We start from the raw sequence: 24,037 nt of genomic DNA on the forward strand, positions 1-24,037 counted from the left end.
AAAATAAAATAGATTGACAAGGGGGGGTGTTAAAGGTTGGTGGGTCCACCTTGAATATGAATCTCAAAAGGAAGCAAGATGCCTATTTTGGGATACCTCACAAAACTTGATCCTTCTATAATCATACTTAAATTACAATCCAGCTCACAATGTCAAAGTAGTGTCATTGCTCATACACCAATCCTCTTATACCTTTTACGTTCATGTGAGTAGGACAAGGAAAGAAATACTGGTCATTTGCTTTAAGGTGATCGAGGGAGTTAAGCCGCAGACCTTTCAGCTTGCGCACACTCACGGTAGCAACTACTTGGCCTACATTTTAGCAATGCCCATCTCCTATTAGTGTGTCTTCTCATGTCAAGTGCATCAAGAATACTCTCTCAGAACTTACATGGTACGATTCATGCTGTAATGCATACCACAAAGCAAAAAGATAGTTGCAACATCTCCAATACAGAAATAGGTGTGCAATCTAAGATATGCATTGTCATCAATAGGCTGGTGGACCTACAGGACATAAAAGAGCCCCTACAAAAATTGGAAATTATTTATTCCCTCTAAGTAGCCTCTTAATCTATTAGAGAAAATTGGTAAAAAGCAGCCGTTTTCTTCACTAAGGTTGCCAAATCTTTTCGAAGAAGAAGACTGAAAGGTTGAATTAATAGCCGTAACAATGCAGAGTTCTTTTCAGCTCGTAAGCCAACTTTGTGGATATTGACCAATTGAAATGCCATTATGCATCTCATATAGGAATTCTTAAAGGTTGCTTGGTAAAGAGAACATAAAAGTGTCCAATTACCTAGTATCCACTTAAGAAATTCTCCATCAGAAAGCTACATGCCAGAGTTCCTGCGCCCTGCTCATCTGTGATCCCACTGGGTTGCTTTACAAACCAGAAGCACCTGATATACAAAAAATAAGGGCTCTTTAAAGCAACAAATTGCTATCAAACCAAGGAATGAGGTAAAAAGCAGATACACTCTTGAAAAGTAGGAACGTATGAGCATTCCAAGTCTTTTCCTAGGACGAATGCTTGCAGAAAAATGTAAAGCTAGCTCCTGGCTGTCATGGAAAATGAACCTGAATAATAGTCATGCCAAAATGCAAGGCTTTCATGGATCATAGTGCGCAACATGTTGAAGACTATACATGCAGCACCTTGCAAACGGCCATCATTGATCTGGCCTGGCAGGTCGACTACCTTTGAAGAAGCTAAGAATGAGTGAGCCCCATGAACCATGTGTATCTGAAACAACGCTCTTCTTCTGACCCAAACTCGTCTTTGTTGAACTCTTGCCATTTGTACTAGAACATTTTCCAGTGGATTCTTCGATTTCAGGCTGATCATTGCACATCTTGCCATCAGAATAGTCCTTGCGACCTGAATTTTCACGTGACATAGAGTTGACTTTTCTTGCAGAAACCTCATCAGATCTTTTGTCAGCCGCATGACTCAAGACATTGAATATCATCCCCCCTTTCAGATCCACCCCATTAACGAACTGAATCTCAAGCCGATCTATACTTGATAAACAATGATAGTGGTCGTGATATCCATACAGCTTTGGATGGAAGTTTATTGCTTTCAGCTCCTTCATTAACTCACCAAGGGTAATGCCTGGACGGTCTTTGACAATATTGACAATTCTGTCCACAACAGGGGGAGGCAACCATCCTCCCTCAAGTAATCTCACTTTTCCAGTACCCCCAAAGACATCTCTCATGTATTCATGTCCCAAATCTTCATGCAAACCCATGCTTGATTTGCTTGTTCCGGATTCTTTTTTATTGCTTATGAATATCTCCGGCAAGGCGGTCCCTGGAACGTGTGTTTCTGCTATCAACCCTTCAGGTTCCCCTATAATTATATCAGGCCAAACCCAAATTCTGCTGGCAGCATGGAGGAGAGCACTTGACACCCCTTTACCGTTATTAGCTGCAAGTAAGACATTGTAGCCAAGCAGCCGCAACTTGTGCATAAGAACTGAAAAGTCACTGTCTCCAGTTATGAGCAGAACATGTGCAGGAGGTGAATGTTTCATGGTCCAGAACATCACATCAATCAGCAAAGCACGATCACTTGCGTCTCTGCCACCTGGAATAAAAACCGTCTCCAATCAGCTTGCAATAAAACCGGACTCAATACATTTTAAAACAGAATCGACAATGAATTCGTACGGGCGAGCCTTCCAAAAACTCTTGCTGTTAAAGCCCAAGATGCAAGGAAATAGACTCATAAAGAGACATCAAAACTCTTAGCATAGATACTTTCAGCTGCAAACAGAAGACATTCAGACTACAACCATTGCCACTAGATACATATTCAAGGGGACAAATTTGTGATCGTGTTCAGATGACACAATTGTCTTCACTAAAATTTTGGCAGATCATAAAGGACATCTGAAGATCGTCTTTGAAACTTTGCTTACCAATGTGCTGAACACCAACAAAAAGAAAAGCGCATTTTTCAAGGCATTAGGACATTTCGGAGGTCTTTTAGAGGACCTTGTAAGAAATTTTCTAAAAAGTAAATCTAACTTTCCGTACTTCTTTAAACGGTCACCTTTTCATTCGATGCGAGTGTCTTTTTCACGAGGTGGGTGTCGCTCATTCAATATGGCTTTCGTCATCAATAGAATGAAAGAATTCATGAAAATGTCAACTAGTGGTAGAATTTGAAACTTTTGACACTTCCATTACTTCCAGGACACCCAAAAAGATAAAAAAAATGGTTGGCTCTTTGCCTCGTTCTGACCACCAAAAGAGGGAGAAAAAGCCAAAAAACCTTGAAAAAGGGGTTTTTGCCGAACAACGCACAAAGGAATTTTTGGAATAGCCTTTGCACGCCATTTGGAAAAAACCCCTTTTCGAGGGTTTTTTGCCCTTTTCTCCCTCTCTGGGTGTCAGAACAAGGCACATAGATAGCCGTTTTTTTAGCTTTCTGGACGTTCCGGACACAACAGAAGTGTCAAAAGCTTCAAATTCTACAGCTAATTGACAGCTTCATGAAATTTTTTTCATTTTATTGACGACGAAAGCCATATTGAATGAGCGACACCCACCTCATGCAAAAGACACACCCATTAAATGAAAAGGTGACCATTTTCAAGGACTGTTGGATTATTGAATGAGAGGGTGACACCATTTTCATATTTTTGTTGATGTCAATCTAGTTGCCTCTTTTTTCATTGGAGGAGCTCTTTTTTCTCTCTTCTAAAAGGCTCTCTAAAAGACCTCTGAAATGTCCTAATGACCATGTGGAGTATCTTGGTCATGCCATTTGTGCTACCGGGATTGCAATGGATCCCAAGCAGATTTACGTCAATGTGGATTGGCCTCCGATATGTCCTAATGACCATGTGGAGTATCTTGGTCATGCCATTTGTGCTACCGGGATTGCAATGGATCCTAAGCAGATTTACGTCAGTGTGGATTGGCCTTTACCTCTCACCATTTCAAATGTATGTTCGAGACTTGCAAATTTTAACCATACCAAGGTACAGAAGTATTCAGACATTGCTGCTCCTCTGACTGAGTTGACAAAGATGGATAAGCTTCAATGGTCTCCTCAAGCTGCACAATCGTCCAGAGATTCGAAGCATGCCTTGACAACAACGCATATCTTTGCCATAGCTGATCACACTTGGCCATTTGATGTGATGACGGATGCTTTTGATCGTGTATCGGGTGGGGTCCTCAAACGGAATGATTGTGTCATTGCTTTGACAGTAAAAAAATTTCCGCCATTCAAATGCGATATCCAATGTATGATAGAGAATTTTTGGCCATTGTTCATGCTTGGAAGCATTATCTCCTTGGAGCACATTCAACGGTTCAAAAAGATCATCACTCATATATTTTTAATCAGTTGCTAGTGATGAATCTTCGCCAAGACCGATGGGTTGAGTTTTTGGCAAAGTTTCACACGGTCATTCAATATGTGCCCAGTCTTTTGAATGTGGTTGAAGATGCTTTAAGCCGCATGCCTTGAGCCACAAATTTTGCCATAGCTAATGTGAAGAAGGAAATTCTTGCGTGTTTCAAGATGAATACTTCACAGATCAAGATTTTGCAGATGCCTTTCAAGCTCTCAGGTCTTCTAACCCAACTGCTGTAGAAATGAACATGTTTGCAACATACACAAATGTGGATGAGTTGTTGTATTATGTTGATCGCATTGTGTCCCTTACAATGCACCATTGAGAAAGATTTTGATTCACAAATATCATGCGATCCCTTTTGCTGCCATCCTAAGATCAACAAGGCATATCGTCTTCTGTCAACAACATATTTTTGGCCTAGAATGTTATCAAATTTGTAAAGGCTTGTCACTCATGTCAGATAATAAAAGCCACTTGACAGCTTTTTCATGATTTACTTCGACCATTGTAGATCCTCAAGAACGGTAGGAAAGTAATAGCATTTATCACCATTTTGACTCGTTCACCCATAGGCAATGCTTGAATTTTAGAGATGGTTGCTCGATTTTTTAAAATGGCACGTTTTATTTCTTGTAAGAAAGCTGCTTCTGACCTAGATGTTGCAACATTGTGTGTGTAACATATTTTCATATTGCATGGCTTACCATAGTCCATGTTTCAGACAGAGATCCCAAGTTCTCTGGAGAATTTTGGACGTCTCTCTTCAAGTCTTCTTGGCACAAATCTGTTATTCAATTGAGCTTATGATTGTCACAGAGTGATGGCGTGACATGCCCAACTAGCGTGACGTGCCCAACTGGAAAGAACAGGCCAAGAGGACAAGGGGTTAAACAACCTAGAAGAAGAAGAGAATTTTAACATCGTAGGAAACTATCCCAAGAGACCTTAAAGATCTATCCGACGAGAAAGTGTGGCCGAAGGTCCTAAAACATAGAGAGCGGGTTACAGTTTTAATCCTAACCTCTACCAACTTATGTGAAGGGAACGCTGGGAGCAGAAAGAGGTAGCGCAGAGATTTTCTGCAGACAAACGAGCGTGAGAGAGGGAGTGAAATCGTACGCAGTATATGGCGTGTGCAAATCGGCACACCTTTCAATGTTATGTTTTTTTGAAATTTTAGGGTACACACTATAGGGTCACTTAAGTGTTGGGGTAAAGGCCCCATGTGGCCCCCCTCTTGTATAGTGTACACATACTTATACTTAAAACTCACTTATAAGTGAGTACACACATTTTTTATTAAGTGTCCGGCCACTTTGGCCGGACAACTTATAAGTGTATTTAATAAAACAAAGAACCCTCAAAAATGAAAATGGTGGGTTTCTTACGCTTGAGCCTTCTCTCTCTCTCTTTCGATCTGCTGCGCATCCTTCTTCCTGCAGTGTGTGCCCATCTCCTCCTGCTCTCGCACACTCCCTGCGCTCAACAAACTGGCATCAGAGCAAGGCTACGTGCCTTGGGCGAATCTCTCACGCGTAGGAAGGAGTTTCTCTCTCCTACGCAGATTTTCTCTCTCTAGAAACAACAACGTAGCAACTTTCTCTCTCTCTTCTCCATGTACGGTATGTCGACTACCATTGCTTACACGCTGAAAACAGGGAATTACAGGTCCAAAACAGGTGTTTTTGGACTGTTTTGGCTAAAAACAAGCCATTTTTTTGCATATTCAAGTGTAAAAACAACAAAAACATGTTTACAGGCTGTCACAGGGCACTTTGGGAACCCAATTTCACGTTTAGAATTGGGGCTTTCTACCACTTTGCTGAAATTTGTCAAATTTCAGCAATTATTCACGACAAAACTTGGGGCTTTTGCTAATTTCAGCAAAAACTACCAAGTTTACTCCTTACAGGTGCAGGTGGCAAAGCTACAGTGGAGAATTGAGCAGTGAGAATTTGGGATTTTTGCTGAATTTTGAAAAATTCGGTAAAATTTCACTTATGTACTTACATTTGTGGTCAATTTGAGCAGAGAGTTGAGGCTTGTGGAGCCTACAGGTGTTTATTCAATTATTTGAGCAACTTTCACCTCTTATGTGTATTGCCAAATGTACTTTATGCAATGAAACTGTGGCATGTACAACATTGGGGTCATTGCAAATGCATTTGGTGATGTATACTTGATGTGAGGTTGTTCTATGCGTTGAGTTTGACGTGCTCAATATGTCATCTTGCTGAAAATTTTACCTTTGAAGTAAATTACAGCATTATATTTGCTCTTGCATACACTTTTACAGTGTATATTTGCATTTGCTTTTGCGGTACAGTGATTATACTTCTTGGCTGAAAATTATCAGTTTTTGTTTTGCTTCATTATGGATGACACTTCGTCATCCTCGGACTCTAAGAGCCTCTTTGAGATCCGTAGGTTTGATGGTACAGGTTTTGATTTGTGGAAGGATCGCATACAGGGCATTCTTTTCTTGAAAGAGTGCGATGATGCATTGTCTGCAAATAAGCCAGAGGGTATATCAGATGCAGATTGGACTAAGCTTAACAGGAAAGCCATTACTTACATCAAGATGGCTGTGACTGATGATATCCTTGTTGACATCAAGGAACTTGACACAGCTATGGATGTGTGGGATAAGCTTAAAGCAACTTATGAGAATACGACTCCTGTAAATAAGGTCCATCTTGTAAGCTTAGAGCTTGATGAGTCCAAATCTGTCTCTAATCACTTGAATGCCTTTGGTGGGATTTTGAGTCAGTTGAGTGATTCAGGTTTGCAGGCTTTTGAGGATGATAAGCTCAAGGCTATCTTCCTACTTATGACACTGCCAGAGTCTTGGAAAGCATTGGTTGTTTCTTTGAGTAACAACTCCAACTTGACCTATGATGGTGTGCGTGGTTCTATCCTCAATGAGGAGATTAAACGCAAGTCAAGTGGGAGTGGCAGTGGATCAGCCTATAATGTGCGTGGACGCAATGAAAAAAGGCAAAATGTTGCAAATAAGCAAAGAAATCGCAGCAAAAGCAAGAAAAAACAGCAAGACATCACTTGTTATCAATACGGAAGAAAGGGGCATAAAAAGCCCGATTGCAGGTATTTTAAGAAAGAGCAGGAGCGAAAGAAGCAAATGAATGCAAAAGGCAAGAAAAATGACAAAGAGGGTAGCTCTATCCCTAAGGAAAGTGAGTCTGAAAAGGCAAATGTGATCTCTAGTGTTGTCATTAAAGAGATTGATGAAAATGAAGACACTAGTGATCTTTATGTTGCATCTTTAGATCCACATGTCATGACTGTTGAGGATATGCATATCACTAAGCATGATGTGATAGATGCTTTGCTTTCTACTCATGATGGCCTGTCACAATCTTGGATTGTTGATAGTGGTGCCTCTTTTCATGTAACTCCCTCTTTGGAGTGTTTTGCCTCATACATTGCAGGAAACCTTGGAAAAGTGTATTTGGGCAATAACTATGCTTGTGACATTGAGGGAGTTGGCACCATACACCTGGCACTTGATAATGGCCAAGAACTCACTCTTCATGATGTTAGATATGTGTCTGGTATCAAGAAGAGTTTGCTTTTAGTTGGGCAGTTGGATAGCAGAGGCTTCTTCACTACATTTGGTGGTGGCATGTGGAAGATTCAAAAGGGATCTATGCTTGTGACTAGAGGCAGTAAGAAGGGTACTTTATACTATCTGCATTGCAAGGCATTACCTGGTCGTTTTGTTGCAATTGCAGAAGTGCAATCACACATGGAGCTTTGGCATAAGTGTCTTGGACATATGAGTCATAAGGGACTGCAGACTCTTTCCTCCCTTGGTAGGATTGATGTAAAAAGCTCTAAACTTGATTTTTGTGATGATTGTGTACTTGGGAAGCATGTAAAAGCTTCTCACTCTCATGGAGCTCTAAAAAGGCTAGTATTTTGGATCTTGTACATTCTGATGTATGCACAATGCCAATAAAAACTCATGGTGATTCTCGTTACTTTGTGTCTTTCATTGATGATTGTTCACGTAAGCTATGGGTTTATTTGCTCAAGGACAAGAGTGAGGTTTTAAATGCATTTAAAAAGTTTTATGCCTTTGTTTGTACTCAAAAGGGTTTGAAACTTAAATGCATACGTACAGATTATGGGGGGGAGTATGTTTCTGAAGATTTTAATGTTTTTTGTGATGAGAATGGGAGTAAAAGGGAGCTCATTGCCCCTTATAATCCATCTTCAAATGGTGTGGCTGAGCGTATGAATCGCACGTTATGTGAGAAGATTCGGTGCATGCTGTCTATAGCTAATCTCTCGCAATTGTTTTGGGGAGAGGCACTTAAAACCGCGGTGCATATATGCAACCGATCTCTACATCCTGCACTCGATGGTGGCATCCTTGAAGAGGTTTGGTCTGGCAAACCGGCTTCATATGACCACTTGAAAGTCTTTGGTTGTGAATGCTATGTACATGTGCCTGTTGACTTGAGGACCAAACTCGATATGAAATCCTTGAAAGGCATCTTCTTGGGTTATGGAGATGAAGGTGAAATGGGATATAGAGTTTGGATTCCGGGGTCACATAAGGTAATTGAAAATTCGCAACCGGGATGTGGTATATAATGAACCTAAGCTGCTGAAAAATGCCACATCCAGTGACTTTGATAAGAAAAAGGTGAAATTTCAGCATGATCAATCACTTTCACAACCATTTTCTACTGAAAATTCAGCTCCTTTTGATGCTGGTCATGAGGGTCAGCGTGTTATCATTGAGCCAGATGATAATGGACAGCAAGGCGATGCTGAAATTCAGCCTGAGGGTCAAAATCAGCATGCTGAAAATCAATTAAAGCATCCTGAAAATCAATTACAGCAGGGTATAAATGCTGAAAATCAGCCTCTAATTGATGGGGTTAATGTTCTGCATGATGTAGAACCCTTGCCGGTTAATGTAGATCATTGGGTGAGGCAGTCTACACGTGTAAGAAGACAACCAGAGAGGTTTCAGCCCTCTTTGGATTGTGTCTTGTTGACGGATGAGGGAGAGCCTCTTACATACAAAGAGGCCCAGTCACATACAAAGAGGCCCAGTCATGTGAAGATAAGAGTAAGTGGGAGCTTGCTATGAAATCTGAGACGCAATCATTGTATGCAAATAATACATGGGAGCTTGTGCCTTTGCCCAAAGGAAGGAAAGCTATTCCTAACAAGTGGGTTTATAAGGTCAAATGTGTTGATGACATACCCAAGTACAAAGCACGTCTAGTTGCTAAGGGTTATGCACAGAAGGAAGGCATTGATTTCCAGGAGATTTTTTCACCTGTGGTGAAGATGTCCACTCTCCGTGTGCTATCTTGGATTTGGAGCTGGATCAAATGGATGTGATCACTGTTACATGGTGACTTGGATGAGGAGTTGTATATGCAGCAGCCTGAGGGCTTTGTCATTCCCGGGAAAGAGCATTTGGTATGCAAATTGAAACGTAGCTTGTATAGGTTGAAACAATCCCCTAGACAGTGGTACAAGAAGTTTGATACTTTTATGCTCAACCATGGGTTCAAACGCAGTCATGTAGATCACTGTCTTTATACTAAAAAGGCTGAGGATGGAAGCCTTATTGTGTTGGTCCTTTATGTGGATGATATGCTACTTGCAGGAAAGCATAGAGAGACATTAGATGCATTGAAGAAAGAGTTGAATTCAGCCTTTTCTATGAAGGATTTGGGTGTAGTTGAAAATATTTTGGGCATGCGCATTAAGCGAGATAGAAAGAAACGATTGTTGTTTCTCTCACAGGACAAGTACATCAAGAAGGTACTTGAACGTTTTCATATGGCTGATGCTAAGCCTCTTGGTGTGCCTTTACCGCCACACACAAAGCTTAGCAAGCTTGATTGCCCAAAAGATGATGCTGACAAACAAGTCATGAAAGGGATTGCTTATGCATCCGCTTGTGGTTCTTTGATGTATGCCATGGTTGCTACACGTCCAGACATTGCTCATGCAGTGGGAGTTGTTAGCCGGTTTATGTCCAACCCTGGCAAACCACATTGGGAGGCAGTGAAATGCATCTTTAGATATTTGAAAGGTGCATGGGACATATGTATATGCTATGGTGGGAGTACACTTGCGCTGCGGGGGTTATTATGATTCGAACATGGCAAGTGATCTTGACACTAGGAAATCTACCAGTGGGTATGTCTTCACACTTGCTGGAGGTTAGCCTATTTTTACCTATTTTTGACATTTTCCACTTATTATTTTTTAAGTGACTTTTGTTGGAAAGTAGGTAGGGCAAATTGAGTAAGTTTGTATATAAGAGAAGCTGCAAACCTAGACTAGCACTAATTGGCAGAAGAGGCAACAGGAGCCAAGCTCAGCAGGCAACTTCTCAAGCAAGACCTTGGCGGTTTCCCCCTCCAAGCAAGAAGAACCTTCCCCCATTGGCGTTTTCTCCAGCAAGTAGCCATCGCCATCAAATCCTTGTCCTAGCGTTTTGCATCAGCAAACCATCGCCAGCAGAAGCTTCAGCAGACCCCAGATCCTAGCGTTTTCACAAATCTGCAGCCCTAGCGTTTTTGGATATTCATAGCATTTGCAAATTTCAGCCTTTACAGATTTCAATATGTAGCATTTTTCAACCATGAAGAACCTGCAAGTTCCGTCCCTAAAGAGTAGCAGATTCAGCCCCAAGAAACCTCAATTTTCAGCCTAAGACCTGGAGATTTTCAGCGACAAAGATCATCAGAAAACAGCCCCAAAATCAGCGTTTTTGGACTAGCCGCAGATTTCAGCCCATAGCGTTTTTGGACAACAGATAAAAGATTGCAGATTTCAACCCTTAGGTCGGTGTCACCATCCCCGTCGTCATTGCTGACATAGCCTAGACTTGCATCAATCCCATGCATTCAGTTTGTACTAGTTTGTGCAATCGTAAGAGACCACTCTTGCCGACGAGAGTGGGGCCTTCGAGGAGGGTTTTACGTCTCTGGTGTCATATCTCTCTTCTCTCTCTATCTCTCAGTCTCATACACTTGCACGCACAATGTCCATTCACTTTGTTTGTGATCATATCATCTCTCATTAAGAACGGAAGGCTCTACCTTCCATAAGAACAAAAGGAACCTTGAGCACAGTTCGGAGCACTCATCTTGAGCAAAGCGCAAACATTCATTCCATTGCACCTAACAAACTCCCACTAAGTGCAAGCAATGTTGATGTTGTGTCTTAGCAAGACACTTAGTGAGAGCATCAGCGGGGCTATCCTATGTTTTGACTTGTCAGTGTGACAAGCCCATCTTCCAGCACTTGGCGTATAAAATGGTACCGCATATCAATGTGTTTGGTACGAGCATGGAACATGGCATTTTTAGCCAGGCATATAACACTCTGACTATCACAACCAAGCACTGGAGCATGAGCTGGAAGATCAAAAGTCCTCACAAGACGCCAAGCCAAATGGCTTCTTTTGAAGCCTCTGTGACTGAAATATATTCAACCTCTGTAGTGCTCAATGCAACAATCTTTTGCAATCTTGAACACCAAGAAATAGCTCCACCAGCCAATGTAAAGACATAACCACTGATAGATTTTTGAGTGTTAAGATCATCTGCCATGTCCGAATCACAGAATCCCCACACAGACAATGTACCCTTCCCATAACATATACATGTGTCCTGTGTACCTTTCAAGTACCTGAAATGCTTTTCACTGCCTCCCAATGTGGTTTGCGAGGGTTAAACATAAACCTGTTGACAACTCTCACTGCATAAGCAATATCCGGTCGTGTAGCAACCATAGCATACATCAAAGACCCACAAGCTGATGCATAAGGAATACCTTTCATAGCATGGGCAGCTGCAGCATGGGCAATCATGCTTGCTAAGCTTTGTGTGTGGAGGTAACGGCACACCAAGAGGCTTAGCATCAGCCATATTAAATCGTTCAAGCACGATGTACTTGTCTTGAGAAAGGAATAAAAGACGCTTCTTTCTATCCCTTGCAATGCGCATACCCAAAATATGTTCAGCTGCACCCAAATCTTTCATAGAAAAAGCTGAATTTAACTCCTTTTTCAAAGCATTCAAAGTTTCCTTATGCTTGCTTGCAATCAGCATATCATCCACATATAGGACTAGCACAATAAGACTACCATCAAGATCTTTTTTAGTGTAAAGGCGGTGATCTCCATGACTACGTTTGAACCCATGGTTGAGCATAAAGGTATCAAACTTTTTGTACCATTGCCTAGGGGCTTGTTTCAGCCCATACAAGTTGCGTTTCAGTTTGCATACCAAATGCTCTTTCCCTAGAATGACAAAGCCCTCAGGAAGCCCTCAAGCTGCAACATATATAGCTCCCAATCCAAGTCACCATGTAAGAAAGCAGTAATTACATCCATTTGATCCAACTCCAAATCCAAGAGAGCACATAAAGCAAACAAAACCCGGAGCGTAGTCATCTTCACCACAGATGAAAAGATCTTTTGGAAGTCTATGCCTTCCTTCTATGCATAACCCTTAGCAACCAAACGTGATTTGTACTTGGGTTTGTCATCAACACATTTGACCTTATAAACCCACTTGTTAGGAATAGCCTTCCTACCTTTGGGCAAAGGCACAAGCTCCCATGTATTGTTTGTATACAGTGATTGCATCTCAGATTTCATAGCAAGCTTCCACTTACTTTTGTGTTCACAAGACTGGGCCTCTTTGTATGTAAGAGACTCCCCTTCATCTGTCAACAAAATGCAATCCATAGATGGTTGAAACCTCTGTGGTTGCCTTCTAACACATGTAGACCTTCTCACCCAATGATCTGCATCAACTAGTAATGGGTCTACATCGTCCGGAATGTGCACACCATCAATTGGCGGCCGATTTTCAGCATTATCTCGCTGCTGTAATTCATTTTCAGCATGCTGGTCATGTGGTATAATCCCATTTTGTGCGTCTATTTGTTGTCCATTGTCTTCTGGCAATTGCACGATAGGTTGCTGCTCATTTTCAGCATCAAAAGGAGTCAAATTTTCAGCCAAAGGTGGCTTTATGGCTGGCTGATTTTGCTGAAATTTGACCTTCTTTTTGTCAATGTCTACACGTGTAGCATTTTTCAGCAATTTAACCTCATTGAAAACTACATCTCGGCTGCATATTATCTTCCTGTACTGAGGTATCCAAACTTGGTAACCCATCTCTCCCACATCTCCATATCCCATGAAGATACCCTGGATAGATTTCATGTCAAGTTTGGTCCTTTGATCAACAGGTACATGCACAAATGCATCGCAACCAAAAACTCGTAAATGGTCATATGAAACCAGTTCGCCAGACCAAACCTCTTCAGGGATGCCATTATCTAACACACGATTCGGAGAGCGATTGTGCACATGAACTGCAATTTTAAGAGCCTCTCCCCAAAACTCTTGAGGGAGATTAGCCGTGGACAACATACATCTCACTCTCTCACAAATTGTGCGATTATATCTTTCAATTTGCCAGACCAAACCTCTTCAAGGATGCCATTATCTAACGCACAATTCGGAGAGCGATTGTGCACATGAACTGCAGTTTTAAGAGCCTCTCCCCAAAACTCTTGAGGGAGATTAGCCGTGGACAACATGCATCTCTCTCTCTCACACAAATTGTGTGATTACATCTTTTAGCCACACCATTAGATGATGGATTATAAGGGGCTGTCAATTCCAGCTTAATACCATACATCTACAAAAACTATTAAACTCACATGATGCATACTCTCCTCCATTATCCGTCCTAATAGCTTTTAACTTCAAGCCCTTTTGTGTGGTCACAAATGCATGAAACTTCTTGAATGAGTCAAGTACATCACTGTTACTTTTTAGTACATACACCCCTGTCTTTCTACTGTGATCATCAATGGAAGACACAAAGTACCGTGCACCTCCATGTGAATTCACAGGTATAGTGCAAACCTCAAAATGTACTAAATCAAGAACATGCAATTTGCGAGCAACACCAGAGGAATAGGAGAACTTCACTTGCTTTCCATAGATACAATTATTAAAAAAATCAAGGCCAAGCCTTGCCTTTTACTCAAACTTCCCCAAAGAGGAGAGAACATCAAGCCCTTTTTCACTCATATGGCCAAGCCTTTTTTGCCAAAGCTCCTTATGAGAATGAACTTCAGCCACAACCAAAAACTTGCCAGGTAATGCCTTGCAATGCAAATAATAATGTTAGGTGCAGCGGAATGAATGTTTGCGCTTTGCTCAAGATAAGTGCTCCGAACTGTGCATAAGGTTTCTTTTGTTCTTATGGCAAATAGAGCCTTCTGTTCTTAATAAGAGAATGCTATGATCACAAACAAAGTGAATGGACAGTGTGCGTGCAAGTGTGTGAGACTGAGAGATAGAGAGAGAAGAGAGATACGGCACCAGAGACGTTGTAAAACCCTCCTCCGAAGGCCCCACTCTCTATGGCGAGAGCGGTCTACTTATGGTTGCACAATCTGGTACAAATGGTATGCATGAGACTAATGCAAGTCTACGCTATGTCGGTGACGACGACGGGGATGGCGACGACGACTTAAGGGCTGAAATCTGCGGTCTTCTATCTGCTGTCCATAAAAACGCTATGGCTGAAAATCTGGCACTGTTTCGGGACTGCTGAAAACGCTGTTTTGGCTGCGATTTTGAAGGCTGAAAATAGGGGTCTTCTGCATGAATCTAGGGCTGAATCTGCTGCTGTCGTCAAGGATGGAAACGCTGCTGCAATTCTCCACAAATGGGCGAAAATGGAAAACGCTAGCAGATCTGGTATCGTTAATGAAAAACGCTGGCTGGCTGGCGTAGCGTTAGCAAAAACGCTAGGGTCTTGGACTGCTTGAGGGCGATCTGGAAACGCTAGGCTGTAGGGTGTGTGTGGCGATCAAGCAATGCTGAAAACGCCAAGTGAGGGGAGTGTCTAGCGATGAAGGAAATCCAAAAACGCTAGGGCTTGGAGAGGGAAATCGCCAAGCTTGGGGGGTAATGCGGGTTCTTGCTGAGAAGACGCCTGTTGAGCGGGGAGCTCTTACTGCCTCTTCTGCCATTGAGTGTTAACTTGGGTTTGCTTATATACAAACTTAGCAAAATTGCCCTACCTACTTTTGTTGGGAAGTCACTTAAAAATAATAAGTGAAAAATGTCAAAAATAGGGAAAATAGGCTAAATCACTGGAAAATTCCCCTGACTGAATCTGATGGATTCTGAAGGGAATACTGATGATCATGCTGTGTGCAACCACAGGGTATGCATCTACACTAAGTGACTGGGCATACACAGTCTACGAATAGACTCACAAAAGTGCCAGATCACTTCTAATCTAGACTGACTGGACAAACTGAACCGTGATCATGCTGTAGCTTGTCCACGGATACATAGGGTTGGATGTGTCACGTGACATCCCCTCCTTTTCAAAGTGAGGTAGTGGTACCGAACTGTATGGCGTCAAGGGAGATCGCCAATAGCATCCGGAATCCTGGAAGGGACTCTTCGCCGGCCCACTCTGATGTGTGGGTCGTGCGGTACTTGAACTTCATAAAGGTCTGCAACGCTTGCTTCTTTGGGCTGCGCCGAAAGCGACAAAGTCTTCTGTGGCTCCTTCGATGCTTCAAATTCGTCGAGAGTCGTGCTTCTTTCTTCAAGAATCTCCATGGCTGAAAATTCTTGAAACCACTTCCAACACAAAAACATGAACATACCTATTCCATGTAAAGTGAGTGGAAAAAACCTTGTCTTCCTCAAAGATTGTGCATGCAATGTAGATGAACAAAGATACGAAGTGCTAACACGTTCACCACACACACGCAAACAATGAGATCGAATCTTTCTCCTATGATCTAGAGCAATCAACTATGGTTATTCACAACGGAAATGCTCATACTTTCATGTGCTCTTCCTACAAATGTGTCATGCCAAGGAAGAGACATGGAATGTGACTTCCTTGAATGCATACTTTTCAGCTTTTCATGAAAAATCCGCATACATTCGTGCTCATTCATGAGTGAAACGTGCTCAACGTACAATATGTCATGCCTAGGAAAAGGGATCACATAAAGACGCTGACTAAAATACAGGAAACGATCACGAATGAAACACTTGAACAATGTGTGTGTATCAATCATGCGAACACATAATACTTCCTGTGAGGGTTCTTTGGACCTAGGCTCGAGAGCCAAGATTGGTTCTTCCTGAATGATCGAATCGTCTTGTGGGGGTTCTTTGGACCTCGACTCGAAAGCCAAGATCGAATCTTCGTGATGATCGAATCTACAACGAGGTTAGCTTCGCTAGAAAAAGCATCCACTAACACATCATCCTTGTGAACAATCACATCATCTTCATGCAACTCATCATGCTTGTGAGAAATCACATCTTGACCATGCAAATCACATGCTTGTCATTGTCATCCAAATCATCATGCTTATCAATATCATTCAAATCATCATCATGCTTCACACAATCATGCAAATCATGTGTATCATGCTTTGGAGAAGAAGAGACTGAGAGAGTCTCCTTTTCTCGAATCTCTTGCATCGATGCCTACACTTGAGAAAAGAGTCGCAACATCTCTTGCATTCTTGCTTTGGTCTCGCGATCAAATTCTGCTTGTCTTGCTTTGTTCTCGCGATCAAATTTGGCTTCTCGTGCTTTGGCTTCTCGTGCTTTGGCTTCCAAGCGTGCTTGCTCGCTCTCACGCTCTATGGATGCCATTTTTTCTTGGTATTTGCACTCTATGGTTGCTATTCTTTCTTCGCTTTCTAACTTAACTTCCTGTCCATCATCCTCTTGTCGAAAGCCTCCATAGGAGTTGGTGCAATCCTTGTCGTAGATGGAAAAGGGTCGGAAAAACCTCCTGGTGGGGAAAATTCTTCTTCGCCTCTCTCATGCTCATCACCTCCAAGCGAAGTATCTGGTAGCGCTTCCTCTCCTGCTGGCTTTCACCACCCCTCTCTGGTGGAGAAAGCCAGCAGGAGAGGAAGCGATCGCAACAAGCAAAAAAAAATCTTGTGATTCTTGTGGTTCTTTCCTTGAGTGATACAGAACACTGCCAAAGCTCTGACACCAATGTTAGGTCCAGCGGAATGAATGTTTGCGCTTTGCTCAAGATGAGTGCTCCGAACTGTGCTCAAGGTTCCTTTTGTTCTTATGGAAGGTAGAGCCTTCCGTTCTTAATGAGAGAATGCTATGTGTTGGGTTAGAGGCCTAAATAACCCCTTTTTGTACATTTTTATACTTTGTCCATGTTCATATTGAACCTGGATACATTTTTTAAAGGTCACTTATAATAAAAGTGGGAAAACCCAAAACTCACTTATAGAGTTTTCCCCAAAAACGTGAGCTCTCTCTCTCTCTCCCTCATCGTTCTGCTAGCGCTTCCTCTCCTGCTGGCTTTCGCCACCCCTCTCTGCACACACACTGCACATCTTCGCGTGCTCTATCACTTGCACACACCGCCGTGCGCTCATCAACTGGTATCAGAGCCAGATTAGGGTTTCAGAAGCTTTGCGCAAGTGGCTGGATAGCAAGCAAAAGGCTTCAGAAGCCTCGCAAGTGGCTGCGAGGCTTTTGTCCATGTTCGTAATGACTTGAGGACAAAGCTAGATGCCAAGTCCATCCAAGGACTCTTCCTAGGTTATGGGGAGGAGGGTGAAATGGGCTACAGGATATGGTTGCCTCAGTTTAAGAGGGTAGTACGCAGCCGAGATGTAGTGTTCAATGAGGCTAAATTGTTGAAAAATGCTACATCTTATGAAATTGACAAGAAATCGATCAAATTTCAGCCTCTCTTGCCACCTATTGATGTTGAAAAAGAGCCTCAGGATGCATTACCGCAAGCTGAAATTGATAATCAGCCAGTTAACCTTGAGCCAGAAGAGGTAGGACATGATTTAGATGCTCCAAATGAGGATGGACAGCCACCTGTCATGGCTGAAAATGATTTTTAGCAGCATGAGCATGCTGAAAATGAGTTGCCTCCTGATGTAGAGCCTGTGCTTGAGAATGTAGATCATTGGGTACGCAGGTCTACTCATGTCAAAAGGTTGATACAGCACTTTGACCCCTCTTTGCATCATGTTATGTGACAGATGAGGGAGAGCCTCTTACATATAAAGAGGCAAAATCATGTGAGTGAAGCAGTAAGTGGGAGCTTGCGATGCAAGAGGAAATCAAATCTTTGCATGCAAACAATACTTGGGATCTTGTGCCATTGCCTAAAGGAAGAAAGGCTCTTCCTAACAAATGGGTTTACAAGGTCAAATGTGTTGATGGAAAGCCCAAGTATAAAGCAAGGTTAGTTGCCAAAGGGTATGCACAGAAAGAGGAGATTGACTTTCAAGAGATCTTTTCTCATGTTGTAAAGCTTACGACATTGCGTGTCCTTTTTGCTCTCGCTGCAGTGCTTGACTTAGAATTGAATCAAATGGATGTAAAAATAGCTTTTCTTCATGGTGACATTGATGAAGATATCTACATGAGACAACCTGAGGGTTTTGTAGTTCCTGATAGAAAGGAACTTGTATGCAAACTAAGAAGGGCATTGTATGGTTTGAGGCAGTCATCACGTCAGTGGTACAAAAAGTTTGATACTTTTATGCTGTCTCAAGGCTTTAAACGCAGCCATTCAGACCATTGTTTGTATACAAAGAAGGATAATGATGGAAGTCCTATAATCCTTGTGCTATATGTAGATGATATGTTGATTGCTGGGAAGCATAAGTCTACCATTGATACTCTTAAACGTTAGCTGAATTCAACTTTTGCAATGAAGGATTTAGGTGATGCTGAGCACATCTTGGACATGAGAATCAAGAGAGATAGAAAGCTGAAATTGCTCTTCTTATCTCAAGAAAAGTACATTGCTAAAGTACTTGACAGGTTTAACGTGGCTGAAGCTAAGTCACTTGGAGTACCTTTACCTCCACACACAAAACTTAGCAAAGTCGATTGCCCAAAGGATGACGTGGCAGTGAATGCTATGAAAGGAATCCCTTATGCATCAGCACTTAAGGGCTGAAATCTGCGGTCTTCTATCTGCTGTCCATAAAAACGCTATGGCTGAAAATCTAGGACTGTTTCAGGACTGCTGAAAACGCTGTTTTCGCTGCATTTTTGAAGGCTGAAAATAGGGGTCTTCTGCATGAATCTAGGGCTGAATCTGCTGGTGTCTTCAAGGCTGGAAACGCTGCTACAATTCTCCACAAAAGGCTGAAAATGGAAAACGCTAGCAAATCTGGTATCGTTAATGAAAAACGTTGGCTGGCGTAGCGTAGCGTTAGCAAAAACGCTAGGGTCTTGGACTACTTGAGGGCGATCTGGAAACGCTAGGCTGTAGGGTGTCTGTGGCGATCAAGCAATGCTCAAAACACCAAGTGAGGGGAGTGTCTAGCGATGAAGGAAATCCAAAAACGCTAGTGCTTGGAGAGGGAAATCGCCAAGCTTGGGGGGTAATGCGGGTTCTTGCTGAGAAGACGCCTGTTGAGCGGGGAGCTCCTATTGCCTCTTCTGCCATAGAGTGCTAACTTGGGTTTGCTTATATACAAACTTAGCAAAATTGCCCTACCTACTTTTGTTGGGAAGTCACTTAAAAATAATAAGTGAAAAATGTCAAAAATATGGAAAATAGGCTAAAATCACTGAAAAATTCCCCTGACTGAATCTGATGGATTCTGAAGGGAATACTAATGATCATGCTGTGTGCAACCACAAGATATGCATCTACACTAAGTGACTGGCATGCACGGTCTACAAATAGACTCATAAAAGTGTCAGATCACTTCTAATCTAGACTGACTGGACTGACTGAACCCTGATCATGCTCTAGCTTGTCCACGGACACATAGGGTTGGATGTGTCACGTAACAAATAAAGAGTTCCCTTCTTGCTGCCCTTTACAATCGGCTAAAGCCTTTAAGCACTTTCCAAGAGCCACCACCAAACATAGTGTAATAACACTTAACATCTCGCTACACAACCAAAAGTAGACTTTTCTTGATGCCAAGTACATACCTAACATCATACAAGATCAGCTCTTGACCATTTTCAAGCACCAAGTGTATAGTGCCAACGCCCTCAATCTCACATGCATGGTTATTGCCCAAGTAAACTTACCCAGACTACCTGCAGTGTATGATTTGCAACAAAGGACTTCAAAGATGGTGTAACATGAAACGAGGCACCACTGTCTACTATCCATGATTGTAACAAGCTATCCTGTGCTGAAAGTAATGCATCAATTACCTCTGGTTTTGTGATATACGTAACACTGTCCATTGCCACACTATCCTCATGAAGGCATGAGTCAACAACAAGTGCGTCATCTATATCAACAATTTCTTCAATGACAACACTCGAAGCAACATTTGCTTCGGAACTTCTTTGGAAGAAGAGTCATGATCATCACTTTTAGCATCACTAGAATCCTTCTTCTTCGTGCCCTGCCGTTTCTTTCTTTCAAGTTCCTCCTTGTAGTACCTACAATCGGGCTTTTTATGCCCTTTGCGTCCACATTGATAGCATGCAACATCCTGGGACTTACCCCTGCTCTTGCTCCTGTTCTTGCCTTTACTGTTTGCATTATTCTTCTTTTCAGACCTGCCTCTTACATTAAACGTTGACCCGTTGCTTTCACCGCTGGTCTTTCTTCTAATCTCTTCATTGAGAATAGAACCTCGTACACCATCGAACGTCAAAGAAGCATTGTTGCTCAAAGAGACAACCAAAGCTTCCCAACTGTCAGGCAAAGTCATCAATAAGAAGATAGCCTTGAGCTTATCACCAAAAGGTTGCAAACCAGAGTCTTGCAATTGACTCAAGACACCTGTGAATGCACTCAAGTGTTCAAATGCAGGCTTAGACTCATCCAACTCCGTGTTTACAAGCTTTCGCATAAGATGCACTTGATTCACAAGAGTTGTGTTCTCATTCGTATCTGTCAATTTCTTCCAGATAGCATAAGCAGTGTCAAGATGCTTAATGTCTGTGAGCACATCATTAGACACCGCCAGCTTGATGTAAGCAATTGCTTTCTTGTTAAGCCTAGCCCAATTTTCATCTAACAAAGCTGCAGGCTTCACTTCCAAAAGGGCATCATCGCAATCTTTCAGGAATAGGATTCCCTGCATTCTATCTTTCCACAAGTCAAAGCCAGAGCCGTCAAACCTTTTGATTTCAAGGAGAGACTTCGACTCATTGCTTGTAGACACATTAGAGGCCATTTTGGTGCAAAAAGACTCAAAAATTAACTGCTGTATTTTTATGACAGCTCAGATTTCAGCCTCTTATTGGCTCAATACTCAGTGTAGAAGAGCAAGGGATGGTAATACTGTGTTACCGGCACTTTACCATAAGTGTGTAGCAATAAAGAAGGATGTATTTCAGCAGTAAAAGCTGAAATTTCAGCACACAAATAGGAAATACAATCCTTGCATGAATATTCCCACTTTAACAGTATAACCAAAATGCGTATGCATCAACCTCAATCTGCAAATGGATTAAAAACTGTTGCAAAATGTATTTTCAACAATACATCAACTCAATGGCGAGCTCGCATCCCGCATGTAAAATACATAAATGTGCGTCACATAAACTTTCCGATGCGTATAAACCTACGTTTTCACGTAATTTCTTGAAAAACTCAAGAATAAACCTCAAACTCTCTGCTCAAACTGTCCACAAATTGCAATACATGTACAAATGTCTGCAAAGTAGTGAAATTTCAGCAAAAGCCCCTAATTTTGACCTTCTAATTTCTGAAATTTCTGCAATTTCAATAAAAGTCCCAAATTTTCCTCAACCTGTAAGTGCAATTTCCACCTGTAAAGCATCAAAATGATGTGAAATTGCTGAAATTTCAGCAACCTATAAAATCCCCCTTTCTGCTGTGATTGATTTTGCCTGCTATTTCACGAAAGCGACTCTCACAGTCTCAAAGCTTCCTTAAGAAGTTGTGGACTGTAGTGAGAGGAGAGAGAAAGCATATAGCTGAAAGTCATAGAAAGAAGAAAGGGAGGGCTGAAAACGTTGGCAGCAGGAAGAGGTAGCGCTGAGGTTTTCTACAGACGAACGAGCGTGAAAGAGAGAGTCAAATCGTACGCAGTATATGGCATGTGCAAATCGGCACACCTTTCAATGTTACGTTTTATTGAAATTTTAGGGTACACACTATAGGGTCACTTAATTGAACCTAGGGGTGGTTCGCACCCAAAGAATAAATAATAAGTACAAAGGTGGCCAAAGGGCCTTTAGACCCAACATTATGGAGCACGGGCTGAGGGACCGAAACCCCAAAAAAGTCAAAAGCTGAAACATATGGGCTGATTTCCATAAAACGCGTTGGTTGGCTGCAACGTGGCACTGCTACATCGATTTATGCAGCTGAGTTTGGCAGTTTTTACGCAAGGCTTTTGGTCAGAGATTTTGGGATTGAGTGTTTTTAGAACTCATGCTTTTGGGCATCCCTTGTAAATTTATAAGTGCCCAAAGGGCCACTTCTCAAAGAGCATATGGACGCACAGTATCGGAGAGACTTAGACCCTTGGGAGTTGCACTTTGCGAAGAGTAATAATAAAGAAATACCGAAAGGGGCGCCAGTCTTTGGGGCCAATGCGTCTTGACTTGGAACTCTGCTGTGCCGTGTCGACTCTCCTCTTCTCTCTCTCGCCCTGTTCAAATTTAATGATCTTTTAATTTCTCTTCCTGTGGTGCTAATAATTTCTCGCATGGAGTGTCTAATCTTTGAACAATCATCTTCAAACAAAAAGAGTTAATCATATTTTGAAAGCATTACATTTAAACTCGATTGGCATCTTAGGAAGATTATTTGCCACTTTTTGAAGTTTGCTTATAACAATTCTCCTCATTTGGTAACTAGCATGACTCCATTTTAAGAAGCATACGCACATACTCCTCTTGTGCCAATGAGCTTTGTTCTTCAATACAAACTGGCGTTAGCAGATCAATTGATTAAGAGAGATGCAAGATGTGAACTCAGATTGAGTGCTCAATGCATACTCGAGGTTCCTTTTACTTTCATAAGAGAGACGTGCAATGGACTAGAGAGCGAAGAGAGAAAGATAGTGTGAGTGAGAGTATTATGAGTGATATAGACAGAGAAAGAAGACTAACACCAGATGGGATCCCAAACCCTCCTCCAAGGGGCCTCCTCTCTATCGCTAGAGAGGTACTTGCTTTAGATTGTACAAATGTTGATACAATGGTTGTTGCTAAATTGGCTTTATCTGACATAAAAATAATTCTAAATGAGTTGTTGGACTTATAAGTGAGAGGGTTTCTTGCTTGGAACACCAAGGAAAAATAATTATAAATGAGTTCTTGGAATTTTAAGTGAGAGGGTTTTTCTCACTGGAGACATCTGAGTACAGAGTATTCCTAGTACGTCATTCAGAGTAATGACAGGAGCACTGTGAACGGGAATATCTGAAAGGCCACCAAGAACGGGTACTTCATGCGTCACATCGGATGGGTGACAGGGAGCATCCGAAAGAAGTATCCGACCATCCGGGAACGGACATCTCTGATGCGTCATAGGATGGGTGACATAGAGCATCGCAAAGGAGATTGTACCGTAAGTTCGGTAGGAAAGGACTAGGTGATGGGTATTCCTGATGCGTCACAAGGTGGGTGACGGGTGCATCGGAAAGGGGATATCCATACTCGAGAGAAAATTTCGAACTGTGTTAGAGTTGTGCACAAGGAAAAGCAAGCACTTAAATGAAGATGGGTTCAGAGGAAACCTTGAGGAAAAAAAAGATGCTTTCTGAGAAAGCGGGATTGCTTTTCGGGAAAGCAGATGCTTTCCCCACGAGGAAGTCTATGTCTGCATTGCAACTGTGCATGTGATTGCATCCAGGGATGCCTGGAAAGTGCTCTGAAAGCATTGTTTTTAACTTATAAGGTTTTACTGAGTTTTTGAGCAGATTCAGACTACTCTTTAAAATACACCGGCCGCCCACTCAATAAGTGGGCAGCCATCTGATAAATAAGGCAAAAGATCAGCCAATGTTTCTCTCTCTCTCTCTCTCTTGCAGAACAGCACCAAAAAGAAAAAAAAGAAAAAACGGCCACGATCTCTACGCGAGCAGCTAGTGCTCTGCTATCTTTGCTATGGCCCTCTCCC

The 24,037-nt window shown here is 42.1% G+C and overlaps 1 protein-coding gene across 4 annotated transcripts in view; it reads right to left on the minus strand.

Moving 5' to 3' along the window:
- Positions 1–587: 587 nt before the first annotated feature.
- Positions 588–24,037, minus strand: part of LOC147427656 (uncharacterized) — a 78,297-nt gene continuing 54,847 nt past the window's right edge. Inside the window, exons 2-3 of one of the 4 annotated variants that reach the window (XR_015186054.1) lie at positions 1,081–2,095; positions 588–902 (exon numbers count right to left, since the gene is read on the minus strand). Coding sequence is in view for 3 of the 4 variants with exons in the window: in XM_086497435.1 (XP_086353561.1) it covers positions 1,173–2,095 (923 nt within the window). In the remaining variant the exon portion in view is untranslated. Of the gene's footprint in view, positions 2,096–24,037 lie in introns of all 4 variants that reach the window. The other 3 variants (XM_086497436.1, XM_086497435.1, XM_086497434.1) reach the window with 3 other exon arrangements.

This window comes from Adiantum capillus-veneris, chromosome 23 (genome assembly GCF_014529385.1).
Source record: "Adiantum capillus-veneris isolate H3 chromosome 23, ASM1452938v2, whole genome shotgun sequence".
NCBI lineage: Eukaryota > Viridiplantae > Streptophyta > Polypodiopsida > Polypodiales > Pteridaceae > Adiantum > Adiantum capillus-veneris.